Source organism: Culex quinquefasciatus, chromosome 2 (assembly GCF_015732765.1).
Source record: "Culex quinquefasciatus strain JHB chromosome 2, VPISU_Cqui_1.0_pri_paternal, whole genome shotgun sequence".
Taxonomy (NCBI): Eukaryota; Metazoa; Arthropoda; class Insecta; order Diptera; family Culicidae; genus Culex; species Culex quinquefasciatus.
Window position 1 is genome coordinate 85,856,467 of NC_051862.1, and position 23,429 is coordinate 85,879,895.

The window sequence follows — 23,429 nt, forward strand, 5'->3', positions numbered from 1 at the left end:
AAATTTGCAACTAGTAATTCAATTCCTATTTTAAGAAAAATGAACAATTTACTATGATTATTCACTCAAATAGCGTAAAACTAGTGTGCTTAAGCTTCGCTAAATTCATATTCACGGGAACAGTTTTTTTTCCCCAAGAAAATCAATGAAAAAAATAATTAGGCCTCGTGCGAAAGTTTTACCAGTGCGGGATCGAGCTGGGCCCTTTGCGTGATAGCACCTTTGTAAACAGTGACAGTTTCGTTTTCCAGTTGGACCCTGGGCCAAACACGATGACGGTTTGTTTATGTTGTTCTTTTGTTTTGGCCTGGCAGGCCAAACCAAAACAGAGTCTGCTTTCGTGTTGGGGCCTTTTCAAGGAAACTTGTGTTTTAATTTTGAAAGGGTTTTTTTTTTTTAATTTTCGCGGCCAGTTCGATAGAATTTTGTGTAATCGAGGGCAAATCGCGATATTGTGGTGTGAAAAATAGAATTTTACAGTGGAAGAAGTTGTTTATTCTGCAATAAGGTTGGGAAGTTGCCGTGGCTGCCGTGTTATGTTCATTCTGCATTTGTCAAGGTCAGTAATTTTTTAAGGTTTTTAAAATGGTAATACTTAGATAAGTTTCTATTTTACAGACAAATTCACTTAGTGTTCATAATCCAGATGATCGCTTTGGCTGGTGCTTCTAGCATTCTCTGGATTTTCAATAGAGTATATCGTGGACGAACTTGTGTGAATCAAGCTGCTGAAATTGTCGCTGGAACCGCGCCACAATATCGCTAGGCCGTTCGTAAAAAGCTACTGGGTCGGTGGACGGTCATGAGCAACTCCCTAGAAAAACGGTGATTCGGAGCACTAGCAACGGAGAGTTTCATCGGAACGAGATGGCGACAGTAAGACACAGGAATGCAAACTAATGTGAGAAATGGCTTCAGGAAAGATCGAAAATTCGATGGCCAACGTTCCACGGTGGAGTTTCTATCATTATTCAACCGAAGGTTGGATCCGAAGACTGTCGATCGAAGGAAAAATGAAGCAATGCTTGTTACCGAATAAATAAAATCTATTTGCAAACATTGTTGGGTTACGTTTATTTCAATTGTGACGAATATTACTATTATCACGTCTTATGTTGTATGAAGTGTCTCTTTTGCGAATGGCCATTTCTCCAAGCCGCTTCCTGGAGCGGACACTCCCAGGTACCAATGAGTACCAATGAGCTCGTTCCTGCAGCAGACTTCTCACCGCCGCCGGACGCTCTCCGTCACTTTATCGCTGCAAGTCGCTTCACGTCGGAGCTGATTCGTACCGTGTAAATAAACGAGATTTGTAAAAATTACCGGGATTTTCTTTTATTTGAAGCAGAAATCGGTATAAAAAAACATAATTTAAAGCAAAGGGCCAAATTGATTTCAATTTTGTTTATAAACAACATCTTGTTTGTCCCTTGAGCTAACACGATTTCAAAACAAAACATCTCCAGTTTTCACATTGGTCCTTTATAGTAAAGGGGCTATGTGGATGTTGAAAACAAACCCAATCTAAATTACTTTGGCCCTTAGTAAAATTGGAAATTATTAATAAAAATATCAACCTTTTGAACTTTTCTCGATATATAGCGATAGTTGAAGACTTAGTGCATCATTTGCATGAAAAATCTCTTTTGTTTTGATTTTCGACTTAGGTCCTTTTACATTGTTTTGCTTGAAATATTGAACTCTATTTTTTAAGGTCCTTTAAACATATGAAACGGTTGATTATTAAATAAATTTTGCTGCTTTCATGCACCCACTTTACATTACGTGACGTTACAATGCAGAAATTTACAAAAGGTGTTTTCCTTGCGCTGTAACGTCACGTAAATTTTCAATGCTAGGCGATTAATTGCATTCAAAAGACATATGAAAAGACGGGCAGGGGGAGCCAAGGATTTGAACCCAAATTGGATGAAACTTCAAACAGGTGCTACACTCAAATCCCTATGGTTTGGCACCAACTGTTGTCAAACTTCCGGTTCACTTTTTAGGTTGACACCCCTTTTACACGGAGTTCACACCGTTCACATACACACACTACCAAACGATTTTTTGATACTGTGCGTGAGTGCCGTGTTAAAAGGGACAGTTCGTCACTTATTTTTTTTCTTTTATTTATCAATTTTACTAACTAACGGGACAAACACAGAACACCCAGAGGAGATGATGAACGCAGCATCACTGCCTGATGTTGATGGTTGGAGAAGATTTCGTACTTGCGTGCCGCGACCTACTTGGAATGGGCCTTGCTTGCTTTGATCGTAGCAGGCAGCAAACCGAGCTGAACCAGCTTTGGTCGCGTTTCCGTGAATACCATTGCGATATAGCTCAAGATATAGCTTGCCGAGTGCATTTCTGGAGTTTTTTTTTTTCAAAAAGGTCCAATAAACTAAATTTTCCCGAGATTTGGCTGGAGGTTCATTCACGTACTTGCTTGTGAGATTCACATCGGGGAAATTGCTTGAAGGTTTGTTGTGGCTGTATAGTTTGGTCTCCCTTCGCTTGGAAAGGGCCTTGACGAGGAACTGGTGTAGTTCAGTCTAGAGCAGCGATCAAGGGGTAGGACAGAGAGTAATATTGAGAAAGTTTGAAAAACTTTGAGTAACATTGAGCCACTCAAAGTTTTTCAATCCTCCTAAACGACGTAACGAATTTTGACACTGACATTTGGCACCAGAGAGAGACGACTGACTTTGACAGACACAAAACCAACCCCAAACAAAAACAACGTGAAGCGAAAAAAATGAAAAAATTAAAATGGTTCCGGTTTTATTCTAAGGAGTAATTTACGGCGTCTGCGGAGCAGGAAGGATGAGGACAACAACTGGTCTGGGCCCGTGCATAAAAAGCATCATCCATCAGCATAGGCAGCACCCGCCCTTCCCATACTCATCCTACGGCAGACTGATCCTACCCAAGGCTGATATCATGGATCCTACCCCTTGTAGGACCAGATCCGTATAAAAATCCGGCGTCTCACACACACAAAGTTGTGCTTTGCGCCGAGCAGCTGCATGACGTCTCCGGTTCTTCATCCGGAGGAAGAGGATCTGAAGGTGTGTAGGGTGCTGGTGGACATGGTAGAGATCAAGTTCCCCGGAACGGTTCGTGGGCGATTCGGAACATGGTTTCGCGTCCCCGAGATCAGTGTGATACGTTCCTAAGCGACGGCGCCGAGAACGTACTCAACCGACTCTACCAGACCCTGACCGATCATTCCTCGATCGCGCACGACGTTAAGTCGGCGTTGCGTGACATCGGTTGTGAGGTGCACCAGGACGAGGAGTGGAAGGCACACTCACATTCAGATTCAGAACGAGGAGGACTCAGGGGACATCGGCATCTTTCAAGTATGTTCACCCAAGCCTTTTTTCCTGCGCACAGAACGGACCACAGACATCGAAACCGACCGCATTAAAAAAAAACTAAGCAAAAAGCAGAAATAAACACTTTTTTTTATTAGTTCTGTCTGACTCCTTCGGCAATATGTGATTACTCGCAAGTACTCGCAGGACATGACCGGATCGACTTCTGGTTCACTCAAGGGAACTGTCCTCGCGGTCACTAGTATCGAATGTTGTTTGGTGGCCTTTTCGGCTACCGCGCACAGAGGCTTGGGTGGGACCAGGAGGACGATAGTGTCATCACCAGACTTGATGGACTTTGGGTGATCCTCGTTGGACTTGCCGGAACGACGAAAGACCTTCTCCTTGATCTCGCTGTACTCGCAAGCAATGTGAGCGGTGTGACACTCCAGCACAGGGGTGTAACCGTTGGAGATCTGACCGGAGTGGTTCAGCACGATGACCTGGGCTGTGATTCTTTGAGTCCGGGCACGGCCTCCGGCAGGGCTTCTTGTTGCATTTCGACGGACTTGACATCAGCGATCAGGTTGACCGGGGCGAAGACGATGGCTTGTTCGCACCGGTTTTGTTGACGTCCTTTAGTGGCAGATGCAGGGGCTTGTCGGCGTCAGGACGCCATCCATAGTCTCAAGCAGGTACTTGCCGTCAGCCTTGCCCTCTTGCACTCGATGGCCCATCCACAGAGTAATCCAGAGGACGCAGTCCAAACAAAAGTCATTCAAATGTTTGGCTCCGTTACGGGTTTACCCTTTAGAATCATAGCAGCTTGTGGCGTTATGTTTTGAGCGTTACTAGCCTGATTAAGAAAAAAATTCATCACAGTAAACTCAGGTTTTTTCTACTTGACTTTGTTTTGACAAGTGCAAAGCTTTGAATGGCATTGGTTGTTGTAAATGTATGTTCCTCTTTTCATCAAAATGTATGAGAATAATCATTTTGAACTCAAAGAACTCAACCAGCAGAAAAATCAGAATCTTTGTATGCAGTTTACCGAATAATCAAATACTTTGAATAGGATGTAGAGCAGAAGAATGCTGGCAGTGTTTGGGCATTCCTGGAGTCACTTCGTTAGCTCAAATTAATGGACGATGAATTAATATGAAATTTCGGTCTTATTGTGACAAAACATTTCAATTGGAATGACAAAATTACACGTGAAAAACAATACATTTTTCTTCAGCATTGCATTTAGTCGTCACTTCCGTCAATAAAACTGACAATGTCTCTATTCACAGAAATAAGGAAAGTTAGACAAAGATGAAAATTATAAAGTTATAAAAATTAAAAATCATTAACACAATTAAACAAAGATAAATTTCCTCCAAAATTAATTGTGTCAACACATCCATATATTTGTTGTTTCCTTGACGTTATTCGCCAAAAATGGTGAAGAAATTATCAGTTAGTTATTTATCTTAATAACCGAGCCTTTCAGCCATAAAAGCTGTTTCGGCTCGACAAGAAACTATCAAGTAGACCCCAGTATTTGCCGATTCTGATAACAAGCCACGCAAAATTGCAACACAGCGTTCGGTCACAAGTGAAAATTCGACTTCAATCGGATGGTGCATCGTAACAGGTAAGACCACTTCCATCACAATAATCTCACACGTTATTTTCAAGAGAGTTCTCGTCGAGGTTCTCGTGTAAATCTTTTTGGCATTCTGTTTGTTTTCGTTCCAAATTATCCAAATTTATTCAATAAATATTTAAGAGTCATCAGAGAAAATAACTTTGTTGATATTGGGAATGAGAAATTTTTTGACAACCTTTCAATGTAATCTAGCCGACTAGATCGCTGTGAAAAAAATGTAACGCATTGAACGTCAGTTTGCCCCGAGGGTTACGACAAGCGAAATTTTGCTGAAGGGGCGATGTACCACGATGTACCGCGTAACGCAACCATAAATTAAATGCCAGTGCTCCCTCTGGATTACTCTGTGGCCCATCCTTTGAACTAGTACATCTTGGTGGAGCATGTTGTCTCCGTGCCATCCGGAGATGGGCACGATAGCGACGGCGGCCGGGTTGTAGGGCAGTAAATCCGGCCGGCTGAGCCCTGCTAAAGCTCTCTGGCACAAGGTCAGCAGCTTCTACAAGCGTGCAGGGGGTGCCAGTTATGCCACAAAATCGAGAACTGCTACGTGCCGCATCGCCGGAATCTTTCTCTTGCAGCAACATCCGGATTGAAATCCGGGACAGACCATTCCGCAGCAAATACAATGGCCAATTTTGGGAAGTTGAGCCGAGGGGGATGACACTCCCGAGATGAGCTCGCGATTCAACTGCGATGACCTTCGATGAACGCGATCTGCCACGATTGCCAAGAATGAGCGCGATCTGGCACGATTTCATCGCGATGCGGGCGCGATGTAGAAAAATCGCGCGATGTGAGCTGTCCAACTGCTCGAATGAGTTTGACAGCAACCAAATGACAGGTCTTGCTGAAATTCGATTCGAGCAGTGGAAGAGCAAAACAAAACCAAATAAACACGTGGTAAAAGTGGCTGACGGAGGACGAATTTTCTTTTACCGGATTACCAGAATCGAACTCATGGAATCCCGTCGGCTGTGTAGGCCAAGTTCTCTGTCGATCGCGATCAAGGTCTGAAGGAAATGGTCCTTTCGAAGTTTCTCGTGCAGCAAGAAGGACAACCAACAGCCGCCATGAAGGAGGGGGACGTCGGCTGCGAGAAAGTTCCTGAACCGATTGAAGCTCCGGCTCCAGTTGTTCCATAGCTGAAGAAACTGCCACCGATAGGTGGACAAGGTTGAGGAGTTGTTCCAGTTTGAGGCCGTGCATTCCGGTTGCGGATGAGCTAATGGAGCACCCGCAGTCGAGCAGTTTTTGACAGTTCGCTCCATAAGAAATACATTGTAGAAAAAAGAAAAAACTGCTCGAATGGAAATGCTCCATTGTTGAAAAAGCTAAGCCGAAACCGATCTATTGAGTAGATTCTGCCGAGCCGACAGAGAATTCTTCGCCGAATGATGTTATCCGGTGGCGGATAGACGCTTGGTAAGTTTGATGGTCTTCGGATGAGTTTGGTGCGCTGATTTTGGTATTTTTTTCCAGTCTGTGATTCGACCGTCAAAACAGAACGTGCAGTTCTTGCAGCAGTCACTCTCAAATCTTAGCCTGGCAGGAATGAATCAAGTCGGAAACTCCTCCAACACACCAAAAGTTTTACGGTCACAGCGCTCAAGTTTACGGTAGCGGCAGCGGCCAACAATGCGGTTCCTACGTCGTCCTCGTCTAACACGCGGATGGTCATCACATCGGTGACGACGAACGTCATCCAGACGAACAACCTAATCAGTTTGTTGGACGAACAATCGCTCGAGCTGGCCTGTTGAATCGGTTGTTTTGCATCCACGGCCGCGACCGCTACCAGTACGGGCACGAGCAGTGCCGCGAGAAGCCAGAGCAGAAGTATTCCGGTGGAAATAGCAGGGGAGCTCGTAAAGTAATGCCGCAAGTAGCATCTCGGCCAGAAGCAGCTCAAACTCGAACTCGAGTGGCGGAGGTGGAGGCAGCACCCCGACAACAATCAGAATCAGAAAACCTGCTCAACCAGCTGGCCCTGAACACGCTTTGCAATCAAAATGTCCTGCAGCGGATCGCGCAACGGTTCATGGTGGACCCACACAAGCCTCGCCGGGTACGCCACCGCTCATCTGCTCGGCCACCAATACGGACGGACCGTCGTCGCCACCGCCCAGTGGTAAAGGACTTCCTAACAGTGCTCTGTCGCTGGGAGCCCGGCGCCACTCGACAGCCATAAATGATATTCTCGCTCTTCTTTTTGTTTGAACACTTTTTAGATGCCGAACTGGCTGATCGTCGACTTCCGGTTAGACCTACTGCCCATGCCCGAGTTTCGCCAGGTAAACCAGCACGTGTTCAATGTCGTGTTCACACGACATGGAGGACGACTCGGAGAACGAAACCTTGTCGGAATGCGTCGGCGAAATCTACCCTATCTGAACTAGTTGCTCGAGACCTTCAACCCGGAGGGCGGGTTGGTAGTGGCGGTGGACGACCCGCGGGTAACCATCTACAACTACGAGTGGGTCGATTGCATCAACGCGCTCAACGGCTGCACCGACATCCCGATTGCTCTTCAGGTACTTCGATACTTTAATAATCTCGCTAAATCTAAAAACGATTCATTAAAAATCATCAGGAAATGGCGGGCAATCTCAGCTGTCAGGACATTGACGAGTACGCAAACCTAATCGGCATGAACTCTTTGTGCAACACACGATGGCCCGGCATCCACAACCAGCCGGTGATGTCAGGGACGTCGTCGCCGATCGAAGACGGCCTGGCCTACGCCGAGCAGTGTGATTTTCGACAGGCAGCGGCCGCGGCTGGCCATCTGATGATATTCGACCTGAACCGTCAGATCTCGGACAAGCTCTCGCGAGGAACCATCTACAACTACGAGAGGGTTAAGTGAATCGCCGAGATAATCAACGCTAAGAATTGCCGCTGCCGACCAGTGGAATCGAATACACTTCTGATACCACTAGAAACGCCGTTTAACCAGCTCGGAGCAACAATCGCCCATTAAAAACTTGAAGCAGCAATTTAGCGTGTAATTCTAGTCGTGTTCAGGTTCAGTTTTACCAAATCTATATTAAATTTGTTTAGTCAAAAAAGCGTTTTAAACATTATTCAGTTTAGCGGGGCCAAACCCAAAACTACTTCCTGCAGTACGCCAAAGCAAACCACAGAACGTTCGCCGTTGACCAACTTGACCATCTGGACAACAAATTCCTGATGCTCACGCAGCGCGTCAAAACCGTCTACACGGAGGCCACCTTCCAGAGCTTCTCCGGCGACCTCAAAGACATTCCCAAAAGGTGCCGCGAAATCTGGGTCAAATTTGTCGGCCAACTAATCTCCGACGGCTTACTCGTCACATTCCTCTATTGCTTGGGCATCGTCATGCTTATCGCCAACTCGAGCGCCCCCAGCTCGCTCGAACATTCCATGGAACTTGCTCCAGGTTCTTTCACCGCTTTTCCGGCCTCACCTCAACCGAACACGGCACTTTTTTCGCCATCATCGGTATCATATTCTTCCAAATCATTAAAACCTGGACCGACATCACCGAAAACATCAACCAGCAGTCTGTAAAGCTGAAAAAACTTCATCAACCGAATCTCCTCCCCCTTTATGACGTGCGTGCTCTGTTCGAACAATCTCATCGTGCTGGAGCAAAAGATCCTCTCGTACGTGCTGGTTAGCCCTTCCTGCTGGCCATCTACAACGTAAAAAAAAAGCCACTTTAAGATCTCCGCGATGCGCTGTTCTGCCCTTTCCAAATCCATCTTCGTAAAACAACTCGCGCTAGTACTTTCGGTGTCGCGAGGAGCAAGGAAACTACAGCGGCTGCCTGGTGAACGTCCTGGACACGCGTGCCTGGGTCGTCAACGGCCTGCTGTCGATCCACTCGGTACACGCGTCGCAGCACACCTTGTTGTTCCCGGCCATCAACTCAACCGCGATGAACTGGGTCCAATATTCCGCACTGGTATAGCGGCGCTGCTCATCTTTCCATCATGTTGGCCACGCTCTCGGCACTAAGACACAACTCGCACACCAAATTCGACTCGCCTCTTTTGTTCGGATCACATCGTCACGCTTTTCCGGACCGCCCACGTGAACGATCTTTTTCGGCTGCAAATCGTCGTTCAGATTATCCTCGACGTCCGCGTCCGACATATCGTCGTCGTCCTTGTCCGATTCGGCGGCGCCTTTGACGTCACCTTCCGGATTGCCAGCTGTTGTGATAGAAGTTGATTTTTTCCGCTTTTTCCTTGGTCGTATTCTTGATGTAGCATCGTTTCAGCTGCTTAGTGGTTTTGGGGTGGATTCGCCGGAAGTTAACTTGGCCGTAGTCCGGTTAGGGACTGCATTTTCGTCGGATCGGGAGTTGCGGTTTTTCGAGTCGATCGGGAGTGACAAATACAAGAAGGACTCGTGCCGCGCCGAAACGTGTTTGCAGTCCTGGCATGTTGGGATGGACACGAGCAAGTCACGCAATACCAGTTCGAGGCCAAGGATGCTGTAGAACTTGACCTTTTCCTTCATCGAGTCCACGACCATGTGCAAATCTTCGCTGCGTGTACTTGCTAGCAGCTCATACAAGTCCTCCTGATCCTTGCCGGCAAATTGGGACCATTTTTGTAACAAATTTTATTCTTTTGTTTCCCCACGGGTTCAACTCGTCGTTGATTGGACTCAACTCCGTCACCGTTCTGAGCTTGAGCGGACTTTCAGGAAGCTGGAACTTTTCACCCTGAACGGAAGAAGGTGGTATTGCCCAAATTGAACAAACCTCGCAGCCACAGCAAACTGCCTACGATGGACTAGCTCTGTCATAGTGGCCGTCAACTTCCGTCCGGTTCCGCCTCCAACCGAATTTCACGCTAAATCGGTGCCGCGGCCGTCGATGTGCCATCTCCGTCCCCACCATCGCTCCCCTGCTGATGTACGTCCTGCCCAAACGAAAAGAAACAATTAAACAATTAAAAAAAAACGAAGCATTCTGGCTCTAGGTCAACGCAGGCGAAATAGTTCCGGCCTGGTTCCGGCTTAACGCCTTAACGATCCCGTTCCAAAGAATCGCAATCTGTCCCGCAATCCGTCCTGAAAAAACAAGCAGTTCCGACAAATTCAGTTTATTTACATCAGGCTGCTCGAATCAGCAAAAATAAACATTGAAGCAGTGCGCCCAATTTCATGGAAAACTGCTAGAACGAATATTTTCTGGCAACTCTGACTGCATGAATGAAAATTTTCGTTCGAGCACGATCTAAACAAGATGAGCGCGATGAGCGCGATCTGGCGCGATTTGGCACGATGAGCAAAAAACGAGCGCGATGAAGGTGCGATGAGCAAAGATGAAGGAATTTGATGCGATTTGGCACGATTTCAATGAAATCGCGGAGTGTCATCCCCCTCGAGTTGAGCAGTATCTGAAATTATTTTTAACTTGATTGTAAACACGCTCGCCTGTCAAAATATGTATATTCACAAATTCCGTAACCTGTTGGAAAATCGTTCAAGAGGGATATTGAGTAACTTTGAGCCACATTGAGTAACTTTGCGAAAATGAGTCACTCAGTTTCTCACTGTCTTACCCCTTGGCAGCGATGCTCAACCTTCTTCTAGGCTGGTACCCCCTGCCATGTAAATCAAATACCCCCGTTGGGAATCGCTGGTCAAGTGGGCGGGCCGGCCAAGTCCATGAATAGACGTGGGTCAGGCAATCATTCTGCTTTTTGACCGCACCCACCGGACGGTGGCACAGGCTGAACAGCACGCTCGAGAGTCACTTCTGTTTGTCTTTGTTGCCATTTTTTGTTGCTCCAGCGAGTGCAACTGCAACATAACAACCGCTCTGCAACAACTTCAGTGTTTCACCATTGTCCAGTCCCTCGGCCCTCCAGTCAAACTCCAAAACATTGCACGCACACCAGCTTATTTCGCTGTCATCTTGGATATCCTTTTGCTTGCGACTCTCGTAAATACACAAGCCAGTCGAGTCTGAGGTGTTTGGAGTTCGCGTCGAGGTCCGTCGTGTCGCCGTTTTCGAATCGGTAATTTCCTGTGAAAAGTAGTGCCGTTTCCGGCCAGGTGTGTCCCGTTCGATAGATTAACCCCGGCGGAAGCGATTCTGCGCCAACAGCGGTCGCGAACGGTGAGTTTTGGGGTGGAAAAATGCGATTTTCCGTCGCTGCTTTTGGCGTGTGCAAATCTTCCTGCGTCCGGACATGGAGGAGTGAAAATTTTCCTCCCTCGATCAATAAATTAGAAATGGGTTTTCCAGACCGAAATGCGCCTCGTGCCGGGAAGCTGGAAGAAATTGAGCACGCCCCAGACGTTTGGAGCGTGCAGCTGATGACTAATTTGTCCGTTTTTGTCGTTTTTTCACAGGTTTTAGCCGAGTGCAGCGCGCGCCCCAATCCGGAATTGGGGGGTGGCCTCGCGGTAGTACCCTTATCTGTCAGCCAGCAAGGATAAAGACACCCCTTGTCGAAGGCAAAACCCACCCCACCCGGCCGCGTACGTCCGTCGCGTGTATCGCGCAAACGTCGTCGTCGTCGCGTGTTGTTAGTCCTGTCTGAAGAACCTGGGTTTTCCGTCGTCCGTGTCCTTCTGGGTGGATTTCACATTGTGAAGAAATTGCTTCTCGGAGCACAAGGAAGATTTTTGTAAAGTGCAAGTGAAGAAAATAGGATTTTGATCCGATCAGCGCCGTGTGATTTAGTGTGTGTTGGCTTAAAGAGAGAAAGGGTCGTTCGTCGTTGATAATTTAATTGAACCAAGCCCCTGGGCGTGTGAGGAGGTGTCGGCGACCAAACCCGAGTCCGCAATGACTCTTGACCGAGGACGGCAAGCGGCGTCCACAATGTTCGCACTATCTGCTATGCTGCTGCTAAGTGGCTTCAATTGCTTAAATGGTGAGTGTTGCAAGCGAGCGAGTGGAGACCGGCAGCGTGTGGATGTTATTGTTGGTTTATTTTGCCGGGTTGAGGCGTAAAACGGGGCCCAGAAAGAATCAAAGGCGGAAGATGGTTTGGGAAAATATGGCATGGTGTGCGAATAAAAGGGGACGAAAACATAATGTTATTACTTGTTTGCTCAGGGCTATCTTTTTAAAAGCTTGCCTGAGAAAAAAAAGGTGTAACAAAGAAAAACTGGATTGATTTAAGAATGGCTTTGTATATGAACTATTTTCTTAGAACTACTCAAAATATTTTTTCAAAAGAAAACTTTGTTTGCTAATAAGAAATACATAAATTAATTTTATTGAAACAACACAAAATTTAATATGAGTATTACACTGTGTGCTTAGTAGAGTTAACCTTCTAGATTTTACAATATTTTTGTCCAAATTTTTCGCATAAAATTCAGCCTGCTTTTTTCGAGACATTTGAGTTTTAAAATTTAATCTTTTTTCTACCTCAGAATGGTTGTTTAACACTAATTTTAAAAAGACGACATTGTTTTTTTTTTTTTTGCTCCAAACTCACCTTTTCGCATAAATGTCCAATATGTATTTTCATCGCTTTTGAGTTATTGATGCAGTTTGATTGCATCCAGTACCTTGTTTTAGAATTCTGGATGAAATCCAGTGCATTCTTTGCGGTTTTCTCAAAAGTAAATCTTTCCCTGTTCCTGAGGGGAACAGCCTTGAAGAGTCTCGGGGCCGGCATTTACAAAGCGGATTCAGTGGCAGTTTCATTCTCAACTTAATGTTAACATATTAAGGTTAATGTTAACATTCCATAGGTCGCCTCCCTAAGGTGTCGTGATAAGGTCCAGTTTGTGACGATACACTACCTTCCCTTTACTAAGCAATCGATTCCAGAAGGGAAAAGTTCACCAGTTGTGTTGGTCCGAGCCGGGATTTGAACCCCGATCTACCGCTTACGAGGCGGAAGCGTTACCACTGGGCTACGTGGCTGTTTTCTCAGTTTGCTGTTTTTGCATATGGGACATTTCTGCGAACATGGGCAGTCAACGTGCTCAGAACATCAGCTTCTCTAACACGTAACCCTGAATTGCTACGCACAATGTTTTTTTTTTGAAATCTTTGATAAAGTTGGTTGGAAATAATTCTCGAAAGTTAGATTTTCTCAAACACCCCAAAGGTGAACCATTCTTATTTTCAACCAAGCCAAAAGTTACCCCTTTTTATTGGCAACAACGCTTCAGAAGCTCAAAAATTGCATCATTTTTCGGAAAATTAATTTCCCAAGCAATCATATAAAAGTATGACATTTACTGGATCAAATCAAGATCAAATGTAATGCTCTTTTGATCAAAATTTTTATTCTGCGGCACCATTACTTTGATTGTTACAGGGTTGTTACGGTCGGCGCGGATCGCGCGGATGGCGCGTTTCGCGCGGATAGCGCGGATTTGGCGCGGATTTGCTGGCTAATTTTGCTTAGGCGCGGATTTCGCGCGGATGTGAAATTTGGTTAATATTTAAAATAATTGAGAGAGATAAAATTACTTTCAAGTAAGAAAGAAAAGTATTATCAGGGAATCAGGTATTTTTAAAAATTTGCTTCGATTTCTGTTACTGAAACAAAATTGAGTTTTCTTCCGAAAATGTTTGTTTGTATTTTCTTAATAAAAAACTTCAAACAAATCTTCATGAAGAGATTATTTTTTAAATGTATTGATGAGGATTTCTTAAAATGTCAGAGGTTGGTTTGAGCAATGAGCACACACTTAAACTTTTTTTAATCTGTTTTAAGGGCATTAAAATATATATTTTCAACTATTATCAAAATAAATTTGAATACATTTAGTTGTATATTTGCCGAGATATAGCTAATTTAAGTTAGCAGTTTCAAAAAACGGGTGCCACGATATCTCCACACTGCTTTGACCAAATCGGCTCAAAATTTTGGTGAAGACTCGTTAAACCAGTCCTGTGTGCATGGCGAAGCCCGATTTTTAAAAAGTTTAGTTGAAAAAAAGATAAAAATATTTCTGTGTTTTTTATATAAAAAAATTACCAGTTTTTGATTTTTGTATTTTTTTTAAATGCAAAATTTTAAAATCGGGCTTCCTCATGCACACGGGGTATGTCTTGCGAGTCTTCACCTCAAATTTCAGCCAATTTGGTCCATCCCATCTCGAGATATCGTGGCACCCGTAAATCAACTCGGTGTTCAGAGAAAAACGCTCGCAAAGTTTGACAGTTTGCTTTGCGCATGGTAAAATTTTGAGCGTAAATCGTCTCTTACTCAGTTTAATCATGGAATATCTTCATGAAACTTTCAGGAGTGATTGGAAATCATCTTTTGAGTGGATTCAATACATTTTCTGAAACATGAAATTTTGTGATTTTCTACATGCATGTAACCCCTTAAACAAATTTATTACTACACTCAACTAATTTTTACCGGCTTTGAATATTTTTAATATCTTTTGAGTTTTGAGTATCGTTCTTTTTAACCTTATTTATTGTTTATTTTATAAAGGATTTCAATCATGTGAATTATTTTTCAAACTTTCCTCGAAGTTATATACCAGGATGTAAGAAAAATGATTATTGATTGGGGCTTGTTTTCGTTGCCGTACTGTGCACAAATGCGGACGCTGGCTCTTCGTCGTTGAATTGTGGTAAAACCCACCCCATAGAAAGATTTTTTTTCTAGATTTCTTGGGGAAAAAATAAAAGATCAAAACATTCAAAAATGAAAGCTACAATATTCAAAATACGAAGATTCAGAAATTAAAAATATTTTTGGTTTTTGTAGTCTTTTTTATTGAAAATTTAAAAATTAGAATACAAATATTCAAATATACGAAATTTTATAAATTTATGATTAAAAAAAAAAAAAATTCAAACTAGAAAATTTTTGGAATTCAAAATTCAACCAAAAAAATCCAAATTTAATTTAAGAATTTAAAAATTTAAAGAGTCAAAAATGTCAAAAATGATTCTAAAAATTAAAAATCAAAAACGACCAAGAGAACAAAAAATAATACATGCTAAAATTCTTAAATTCTTAAATTCTTAAATTCTTAAATTATTAAATTATTAAATTCTTAAATTCTTAAATTCTTAAATTCTTAAATTCTTAAATTCTTAAATTCTTAAATTCTTAAATTCTTAAATTCTTAAATTCTTAAATTCTTAAATTCTTAAATTCTTAAATTCTTAAATTCTTAAATTCTTAAATTCTTAAATTCTTAAATTCTTAAATTCTTAAATTCTTAAATTCTTGAATTCTTAAATTCTTAAATTCTTAAATTCTTAAATTCTTAAATTCTTAAATTCTTAAATTCTTAAATTCTTAAATTCTTAAATTCTTAAATTCTTAAATTCTTAAATTCTTAAATTCTTAAATTCTTAAATTCTTAAATTCTTAAATTCTTAAATTCTTAAATTAAATCTTAAATTCTTAAATTCTTAAATTCTTAAATTCTTAAATTCTTAAATTCTTAAATTCTTAAATTCTTAAATTCTTAAATTCTTAAATTCTTAAATTCTTAAATTCTTAAATTCTTAAATTCTAAAATTCTAAAATTCTAAAATTCTAAAATTCTAAAATTCTAAAATTCTAAAATTCTAAAATTCTAAAATTCTAAAATTCTAAAATTCTAAAATTCTAAAATTCTAAAATTCTAAAATTCTAAAATTCTAAAATTCTAAAATTCTAAAATTCTAAAATTCTATAATTCTAAAATTCTAAAATTCTAAAATTCTAAAATTCTAAAATTCTAAAATTCTAAAATTCTAAAATTCTAAAATTCTAAAATTCTAAAATTCTAAAATTCTAAAATTCTAAAATTCTAAAATTCTAAAATTCAAAATTCTAAAATTCTAAAATTCTAAAATTCTAAAATTCTAAAATTCTAAAATTCTAAAATTCTAAAATTCTAAAATTCTAAAATTCTAAAATTCTAAAATTCTAAAATTCTAAAATTCTAAAATTCTAAAATTCTAAAATTCTAAAATTCTAAAATTCTAAAATTCTAAAATTCTAAAATTCTAAAATTCTAAAATTCTAAAATTCTTCAATTCGTAAATTCTTAAATTCGTAAATGTTTTTATTTTTAAATTCTTACTTCTTAAATTCTTAAATTCCACAATTTTTGAAGTCTTGTAAGAGATTTTGAAATTATGAGAAGACATTATTTTAAATATCGGAAATTAAATTTCTTTCGGAGTGAAATTTTAGCGAGGCTTTTGGATTACTAACTGTATAAAAATTCTTAGATTTTGAATATGTAGACTTTCGAAATTTAAAATTTTATCATATTATTATCTTAGATTTTGATTTAATTTTTAGGTTATATTTTTGAAGTTAAAGTTTAAGGTTTTTAAATATTGTATTTTTAGATCTAGGGTTTTTTTCTCAAAATTTATTTTCCCTAAAAGAGCATGCAGCTAGCAACATCTAAATTTAGAAACATGTACTCTCCCTGTAAAGGCTTATGAATTGATTTCAGTTGAAAGGTTCTAAAAATCTCTGAATTGCAAATGTAACATCGTGGAGCAGAACTGTTAAATTCTAATAAACACCAATTGAATTGAAAAAAAATGTATTTTCTATTTTGAAGATGTTTTTTTTCATGACCCTTGCCTTGACCTTCTCTTGAGGATTGTTTTTAAATTGATTTATTGCTTTCGTTCTTTTGGAGCCTTTAAACATAAAACGAGTTTTTTTAATCAAATACTTTTTGAATAAGGTTTTCTTCATTAAAAAAATCGAATTTCTTAAATGTTGGTCGCGATATTTTTTTTATTTGGCGTGGATTTCGCGCGGTTTCGGATTTTAGGTCGGCGCGGATTTGGGGCGGATTTTATTCGACTCTCCCGTAACAACCCTGAGTAGGCCGATAATAGAAAAACTACAAATATTGCATAATTATACTTTTTCAAACCACTTACTAGGAAACGTTGAAGTTTAGACGGTTTGATTTCTTATCGCTCATGTTCTGTAACATTTCGTCACAAATTTAATACCTAACGAAAATCACATCACATCGAAATGGATATTTGTAACTGTTTCAATACTAAATTTTTAAATAAATTTATTGAAAATTGGTTCAAAATGAATCATAATCAGGATATGTAATTTGGCGAAATTTTGTTCAATTCTAGATGCAGATCAAATCATATGATACCAATTATGATATTTTCCTCGTTTTCATACTATACCAAACTTGTTCATTCTATTTTTAAACACCAATTTTAATACATTTTTTTCCACTCCCTTTCTTCCCACCACGCGCACAAAAAAGGCGCCCACGCCGCCACCAAGGTGGACGACTCCAAGGGGCCGGTCTTCCTGAAGGAACCCACCAACCGTATCGACTTCTCCAACTCGACGGGCGCCGTCGTCGAGTGTAGCGCCACCGGAAACCCCCCGCCCGAGATGATCTGGATCCGCAGCGATGGGACGGCCGTCGGCGAGGTACCCGGCCTGCGCCAGATCCTGTCGAACGGAAACCTCGTCTTTCCGCCGTTCCGCGCCGAGGACTACCGCCAGGACGTGCACGCCCAGGTGTACGCCTGCATGGCCAAGAATCAGTTCGGGTCGGTCATCTCGCGCGACGTCAACGTTAGAGCCGGTAAGTTTGTGCGCGGGGCAGGTAGTTGCCTCTGGTAGAAAAGAACGGAATACGAAACATCTGTGCTGGCTGTGGGTTCGACGAAGGAGCAGCTCGAAGAGGATTACGAAGCAAAGCAGTGATTGTGGGATGCAAAAGTGAAGATTTGGTGCATCCCAAGTGTGCATTTCTCTGCATGAAGAGAAAGAAATCTAGAAGAATGGCCTTGTTGCAACGTTGCAAGAGTGTTTGTGTGACGACCCGGCTGTGGAAGTTGCGGAAGAATGAAGAAAGGAATAAAAATGTGTAAAAATAAATAAAGCAAAATCGAATGCTTTGGAAGAATGGGGAGTTGTGGTGGTGATGTGAAGAGAGTGAATGCATTTTGCTTCAAAAATAACACCAGCGTTCGGAGTGCTGAGGGAAGAGAAGTCACGGAAGCAACTCAGCTGATGCAGAGGAAATGGTGGAAAACGAGGAAATTTAATTTCTCGTAATTATGTTCCTGAGAATGTGAGAAGATAATGCATGGAAATTTCAAATTAAAAGCCGCAAGGGTGCGCCAAACAGCTCATCACCATACAAGGATGAGGGGAAAATGGCTCGAGATGAAGATAACAAGTGTACGAAGGGGAGTGTTTTTATTGGTCGGATCTTGCTGAATAGTGCCACCAGCACGTTTTGTCATGTGCTTATGAAAGCGAAACGTGCTCAAAGGATTACCCCGAACGAGAGTCATCGCAGCAACGATTCATCATACCCAAGCACAGACTGTTTCGTATTCGTCCAGCTAACCATTTTTAAGCCCCTGTTTCAGCGGTCTCGTTTGCCGGTAAAGTTCCCTCTCGATCGCAGATTAGGGCCCAAATCCAGATTCTTTCAATCGTTGCTTTTTGGCTAGGCTCGGTTTAGGTCCCACGATTTCTCAAACTCTTAAAAAATGTCTACTTCTACTCAACACCCCCAAAAATGCAGTCGTCCAGCAGTACTACGAGGCGGATGTCAACAAAGAGCACGTCATACTGGGCAATCCGGCCATCTTCAAGTGTGGCATTCCGTCGTTTGTGGCCGATTTCGTCGACGTGGTGTCGTGGACCGACGAGGAGAACACGTACATTTACTCCGCTGACGCCATCGGTTGGTTTGGAGGGGGTGTCCCAGCGGAGAAAATTGCTTCCTACTAATTTTATGTTTTCTGTCCCTCTTTTATGTTTCGTTTTTTTTCTATTCTGTTTCAAACGAGCCACTCGAAATAATTAAATTAATTGCCTTTATGAACCAGTTTCGTAAAACAAAAATTGAATCAAAAATTTAAAAAAATTCTAGAATTTAAAACTCCAAAATTTATAAATACAAGTTGCGTATTTTAATTACGAAAATTTTGGTACTTCAACAGGTATAGGTCATCGCTGAAATTTTTAAGTTATCGCAGTTTTAGTGAAAAAAGTTGATTTTTTTGCCGATTTCGTCATTTTCCTGTTTTTGCGCGTCAAAACGCCATTTTAAGTTTTCATATGACTTTTTCAAATGTTAAGCTAGATTTTTGAAACTTCTTACTATTTTTCTCAAATAGCCAAACTAATCACCTTTCTTTGAGTCTAAGATAGCTAAAATCGGATGAAATGACGCGGAGATATGATTTTTTGAAAAAAGAGGTTTTTGCGAAAAATAACGAAAATTGCCATTTTTTTGAACCACCCTAGCACGATGTAGGTCACCCTAATGGCCAAACAAAAAAAAATACGGGTCTAATTATTTTGGCCAAGGAACCCAGAAAAATTTTGAGCCCGATCGGAGAACTTTTTTTCGGTTTAGGCTCTTTTCAAATGGAATTGCTGATTATTATATTTATTTTTTAAATTTGTAAAATCTATAGTTTGAATTTTGACTCCTTGAATTGAAATTCTTACAATTTGAAAATTGTAGTTCTAGAGTTTAAAATTTTTAATTTAAGAACTTTTTTTTTAATTTTGAAGCTTGAAAATTTAAAAATTTTACGATCTTTAAATTTCCGAATTTTGAAATTTTATTATTTTAGAATTTTTGAATATTATAATAAAAAAAAGTTTTTTTTTTAGAATTTTGAAATTATACAATTTAAAAATCTTAGAATTTTAGAATTGTAGAATTTGAATTTTTTTTGAATTTAAAATTGTAGAATTTAGTTTTTAAGCTCAAATTTGAAAATTTATTAATTTAAAAATTTTCTATCTTAGAATATCAAAATTTTAGAAATTAAAAATTTTCGAATTTTAGAATTTTTATATTGTTTTTTTTTTCAAAATTTTAGAATTTTGAATTTTAAAGTCATCTAGGGGAAATTTACCCATTTTAATTAGTCAAAGCCGTTTGACCAATTCTCATCACTTTTAAAGTTTTCCGCTATTAAATCAAAATTTTCAGATACATCAACAATGGAGAGTTGCTTCTATTTATTACTTTAGAACAGTCAAAAACACTTTATGAAAGCTGTAATTCATGACCAAAGTGATAGGCCGATAATAGAAATGGTATATGGAATGGTATATTTCCCCTAGTTATTGTGCTCAATTTTAGAAATTTTAGAAAAAAATTGAATTTGAAAAAGTTAAAATTTTGGAATTAAAAAAAAAACAAAAATTTAAATCACAGAATTTTAAAATTTTAAAATTTTTAAATCTAAGAATTGCAAAATTTTAGAATATAAGGTTTAAATAATTTAAGTATTTTGCAATTTTAGATTTTTCGAATTTTGGGTCATAGAATATTGTCGGAATTTGTTTGAACCAATTTCACCCCACAGTTATGGAATTTTCGAATTTGAGAAAACTTTATTTTTTTAATTTTGGTATTTTAGATTTTCAGACTTTTCGAATTCTGGACTTAAGGTCGTAGATGGAGTCTTCCAATCTTGAGGCAATGATGATTCTGAATTCAGGGTAATGAAATAGTAAATAAAAATGAAAAAAAAAAAAAAAATAAATCACTCCTATATGTAAAACGCTTCTAAAAACAACACAAAGAAACCCATTTTTTGGTTGATACATTCTGATTCAAGATTTGAATGTTTTTCTAAAACAAAGATGGCCGCCAAATAGCCGGTTGGGAATGATTCCTTCCAGGGCCTTAAGATTATTTAAAAATTTGTTTTGAAGATTTTCATAATTTTGAACTTAAGAATTTTAAATTTTTAGGCTTAAGAATTGGAATTTGAGAATTTGACCAAAAAGTTGACATTTTAGATTTTGGAATTTTCAAAATTTTATAATTCTTTAGAATCTTTAAAAGTTTGCATCATAGCTTTTTTGAATTTTAGACATAAGATTTTTAAATTTTAGACTTAATAATAATTATTTTTGAAGAATTGCAATTTTTGAAATTTTAGAATGTTATTTCTTTTTCAGTGGAACACTCAGTGGATAGAAGACAGATTCTATCCCATATTCTTCAAACTCTGGTCCCACTTCACTTCTACAAATTAAAAAAAAAGTTGTTTACACGTAATGATTATTTCGAGTGGTTCGTCGTCGATAGCAAGTTGATTACTTCAAAAATCGATTGTAAACTTCATTCTATCAGAGGTTTATGAGGTTTCCCTGATGTGTTTAAGTTGACTAATCCTCTACCATATAATTCATATGCAGTTCTTCGTATATCTTATGGAGGTCCTTACGTCTAGAATCCCTATATCGCGAAACTTTTTTCCACTATCTCGATCCGCGATCAATGCATATTCACTTCTGCACCCTTCCAGTAATCGCCCAGTATTACGACGTCGACGTGAACAAAGAGTACGCCATCCGGGGCAACTCGATCCTGATGAAGTGCCAGATTCCCTCGTACGTGGCCGATTTCGTGCGCATAGAGTCCTGGCACACCGACCAGAACCAAAGCTTTTACCTAAACTCCACCGAAAACGACGAGGAAGGTTGGTCCGCACTCGGAGGACTCGTCCGTACATTCCCGCCTTCCTGATTCTTTAGTTTCGTCCTTGCTCTTTTTTTTTTTATCGATTTCCTAATTGTTGCCAAATTTTCGCTCCCGACAGTTGTCCAACAGTACTACGAGTCCGAGGTGAATAACGCGTACGTGATCCGCGGGAACGCCGCCATTCTCAAGTGTTCGATTCCGTCGTTTGTGGCCGATTTCGTGACCGTCGTGTCGTGGAACGACGATTCCGGCAATGTGTATCAGTATCTGGGGAATAACAGTCACATGGATGATTTTGAAACTGGTTCGGATCTTATGGAATGTTTTGAATCGCCCTTTTCCCCTCCTCATTTGTATGATTTTATTCGCTCTTTTTTAAGCTATTGTTCCTTAATTTGCAGTTGTAAACCAGTATTATGAAGCGGAGGTAGTCTCAGAGTATGTCATTCGAGGAAACACAGCCGTGCTCAAGTGTAACATTCCCAGCTTCGTGACGGATTTCGTTAGGGTAGATGCGTGGATTGGTAGTGACGGATCATTGTACAACTCGTCCTCTTTTGATACCGGTATTCAGAATCCTTAGAATAAAATCCCTGAATATCCATCCACAACTTTTTGTTTGATCTTTTCCTCGATAGTTATATATTGAATTCGTTCATTTGCACAGTCATCAACCAACACTACGGTGCCGATATCCTTATGGAGTACGTAATCCGGGGTAACTCCGCCATTCTAAAGTGTTCGATTCCGTCGTTTGTGTCGGATTTTGTCCGCGTTGAGGCTTGGATCGACGAGGAGAACAACGAGCTGCTTCCTTCGGAAGACTACGGTTGATATTTGATTGCTGTTGAGTCCCCAAATTCCCACGCTTGTCCAGTTCTTCAGTTTGATTCTAACCTTAATTTCGTTTTTATCAGTTATAAACCAGCACTATCAGCCGGAAATCCTCACCGAGTACGTTATCCGGGGCAACTCCGGTATTCTCAAGTGTTCGATCCCTTCGTTCGTGTCCGATTTCGTGCGAGTAGAATCGTGGATCGATGAGGAAGGAACTGAACTGTCTTCTTCGGAGGATTATGGTTAGGCTTTCAAAAGCATCTTATATTGAAAGAAATCCTCATTTTGCATTTCCTGATTCTTTAGTTTCTTCACGATTTGCTTTATTTCTTGCTAATTTTAGTGGTAAACCAATACTATCAAACTGGTTCGGAGGACGAGTACATCATCCGAGGCAACTCTGCCATTTTAAAGTGCAAAATTCCGTCCTTCATCGCGGACTTTGTCTTTGTCGAGACCTGGTTGGATAGTGACGGGAACGAGTACCACTACCACGAGGACGAAAGTTCGGGTGAATGCGCGCTAGGCTCGTCCCGGAAGAATCCCGATTCCCTTAAATCTTTGATTTTGTCCACCCTTCCCTTAGAATAGTTTCTTCTTCTGTTCTTCTACCAACGCACAGTGGTGAATCAGTTCTACCAGACGGACGGTGAGAACGAGTACGTTATCAGGGGCAATTCCGCTATCTTGAAGTGCAAGGTTCCGTCATTCATTGCGGATTTCGTGTTTGTTGAGGCTTGGATCGACAGCGATGGCAACGAGTACCACCACCAAGAGCATGAATTCGGTGATTGGTTTGGCTTTGTTTGCGAAAACTCCGTCCTGGATCCCCATTTATGATTTTTCCATGATTCTATTTTTCACATATATTGTTTGTTTTTGATCCTCCTGAAATAGTGGTCAACCAGCACTACATTACCGAAGCCGAGAACGAGTACATTATTCGGGGCAACTCTGCCATTCTGAAGTGTAAAATTCCGTCCTTCATTGCCGATTTCGTCTTCATCGACGCCTGGATCGATGATTCCGGCGTAGAGTACCAACTGTCCACCAACGACGACGATGGGGGTTAGGGAGTAGCAATAACTTCTTTCGAGTCCCACTTCCTTCAAGTCCCGTTTATTATTTGAATCTCATCCTTTCGCGTATTGATCCTTACAGTCGTTATCCAGAGCTACGAGGCCGAGGCGGACAATGAG

At 40.6% G+C, this 23,429-nt stretch overlaps 1 protein-coding gene, 1 long non-coding RNA gene and 1 pseudogene across 51 annotated transcripts in view; 2 read left to right on the top strand and 1 right to left on the bottom strand.

Moving 5' to 3' along the window:
* The first annotated feature begins 133 nt into the window (after nt 1–133).
* LOC119768064 lies at nt 134–1,059 on the top strand. Its single transcript, XR_005277887.1, has 2 exons — nt 134–559; nt 619–1,059. It is a non-coding gene; the product is annotated as an uncharacterized LOC119768064 (long non-coding RNA).
* Nucleotides 1,060–2,553: 1,494 nt separating this feature from the next.
* On the bottom strand, nt 2,554–4,060 carry LOC119766084 (annotated as a pseudogene).
* A 6,878-nt stretch (nt 4,061–10,938) lies between these two features.
* LOC6037737 (Down syndrome cell adhesion molecule-like protein Dscam2) overlaps nt 10,939–23,429 on the top strand; it is a 106,696-nt gene continuing 94,205 nt past the window's right edge. For 32 of the 50 annotated variants that reach the window (XM_038253901.1, XM_038253857.1, XM_038253869.1 and 29 more), the window contains exons 1-4: nt 10,939–11,098; nt 11,335–11,861; nt 17,176–17,505; nt 21,512–21,697. In XM_038253901.1, coding sequence (XP_038109829.1) covers nt 11,774–11,861; nt 17,176–17,505; nt 21,512–21,697 — 604 coding nt within the window. In that variant the 5' untranslated portion in view covers nt 10,939–11,098; nt 11,335–11,773. Of the gene's footprint in view, nt 11,099–11,334; nt 11,862–17,175; nt 17,506–18,459; nt 18,622–21,217; nt 21,392–21,511; nt 21,698–21,794; nt 21,960–22,060; nt 22,223–22,310; nt 22,473–22,573; nt 22,742–22,852; nt 23,018–23,127; nt 23,299–23,429 lie in introns of all 50 variants that reach the window. The other 18 variants (XM_038253888.1, XM_038253876.1, XM_038253885.1 and 15 more) reach the window with 9 other exon arrangements.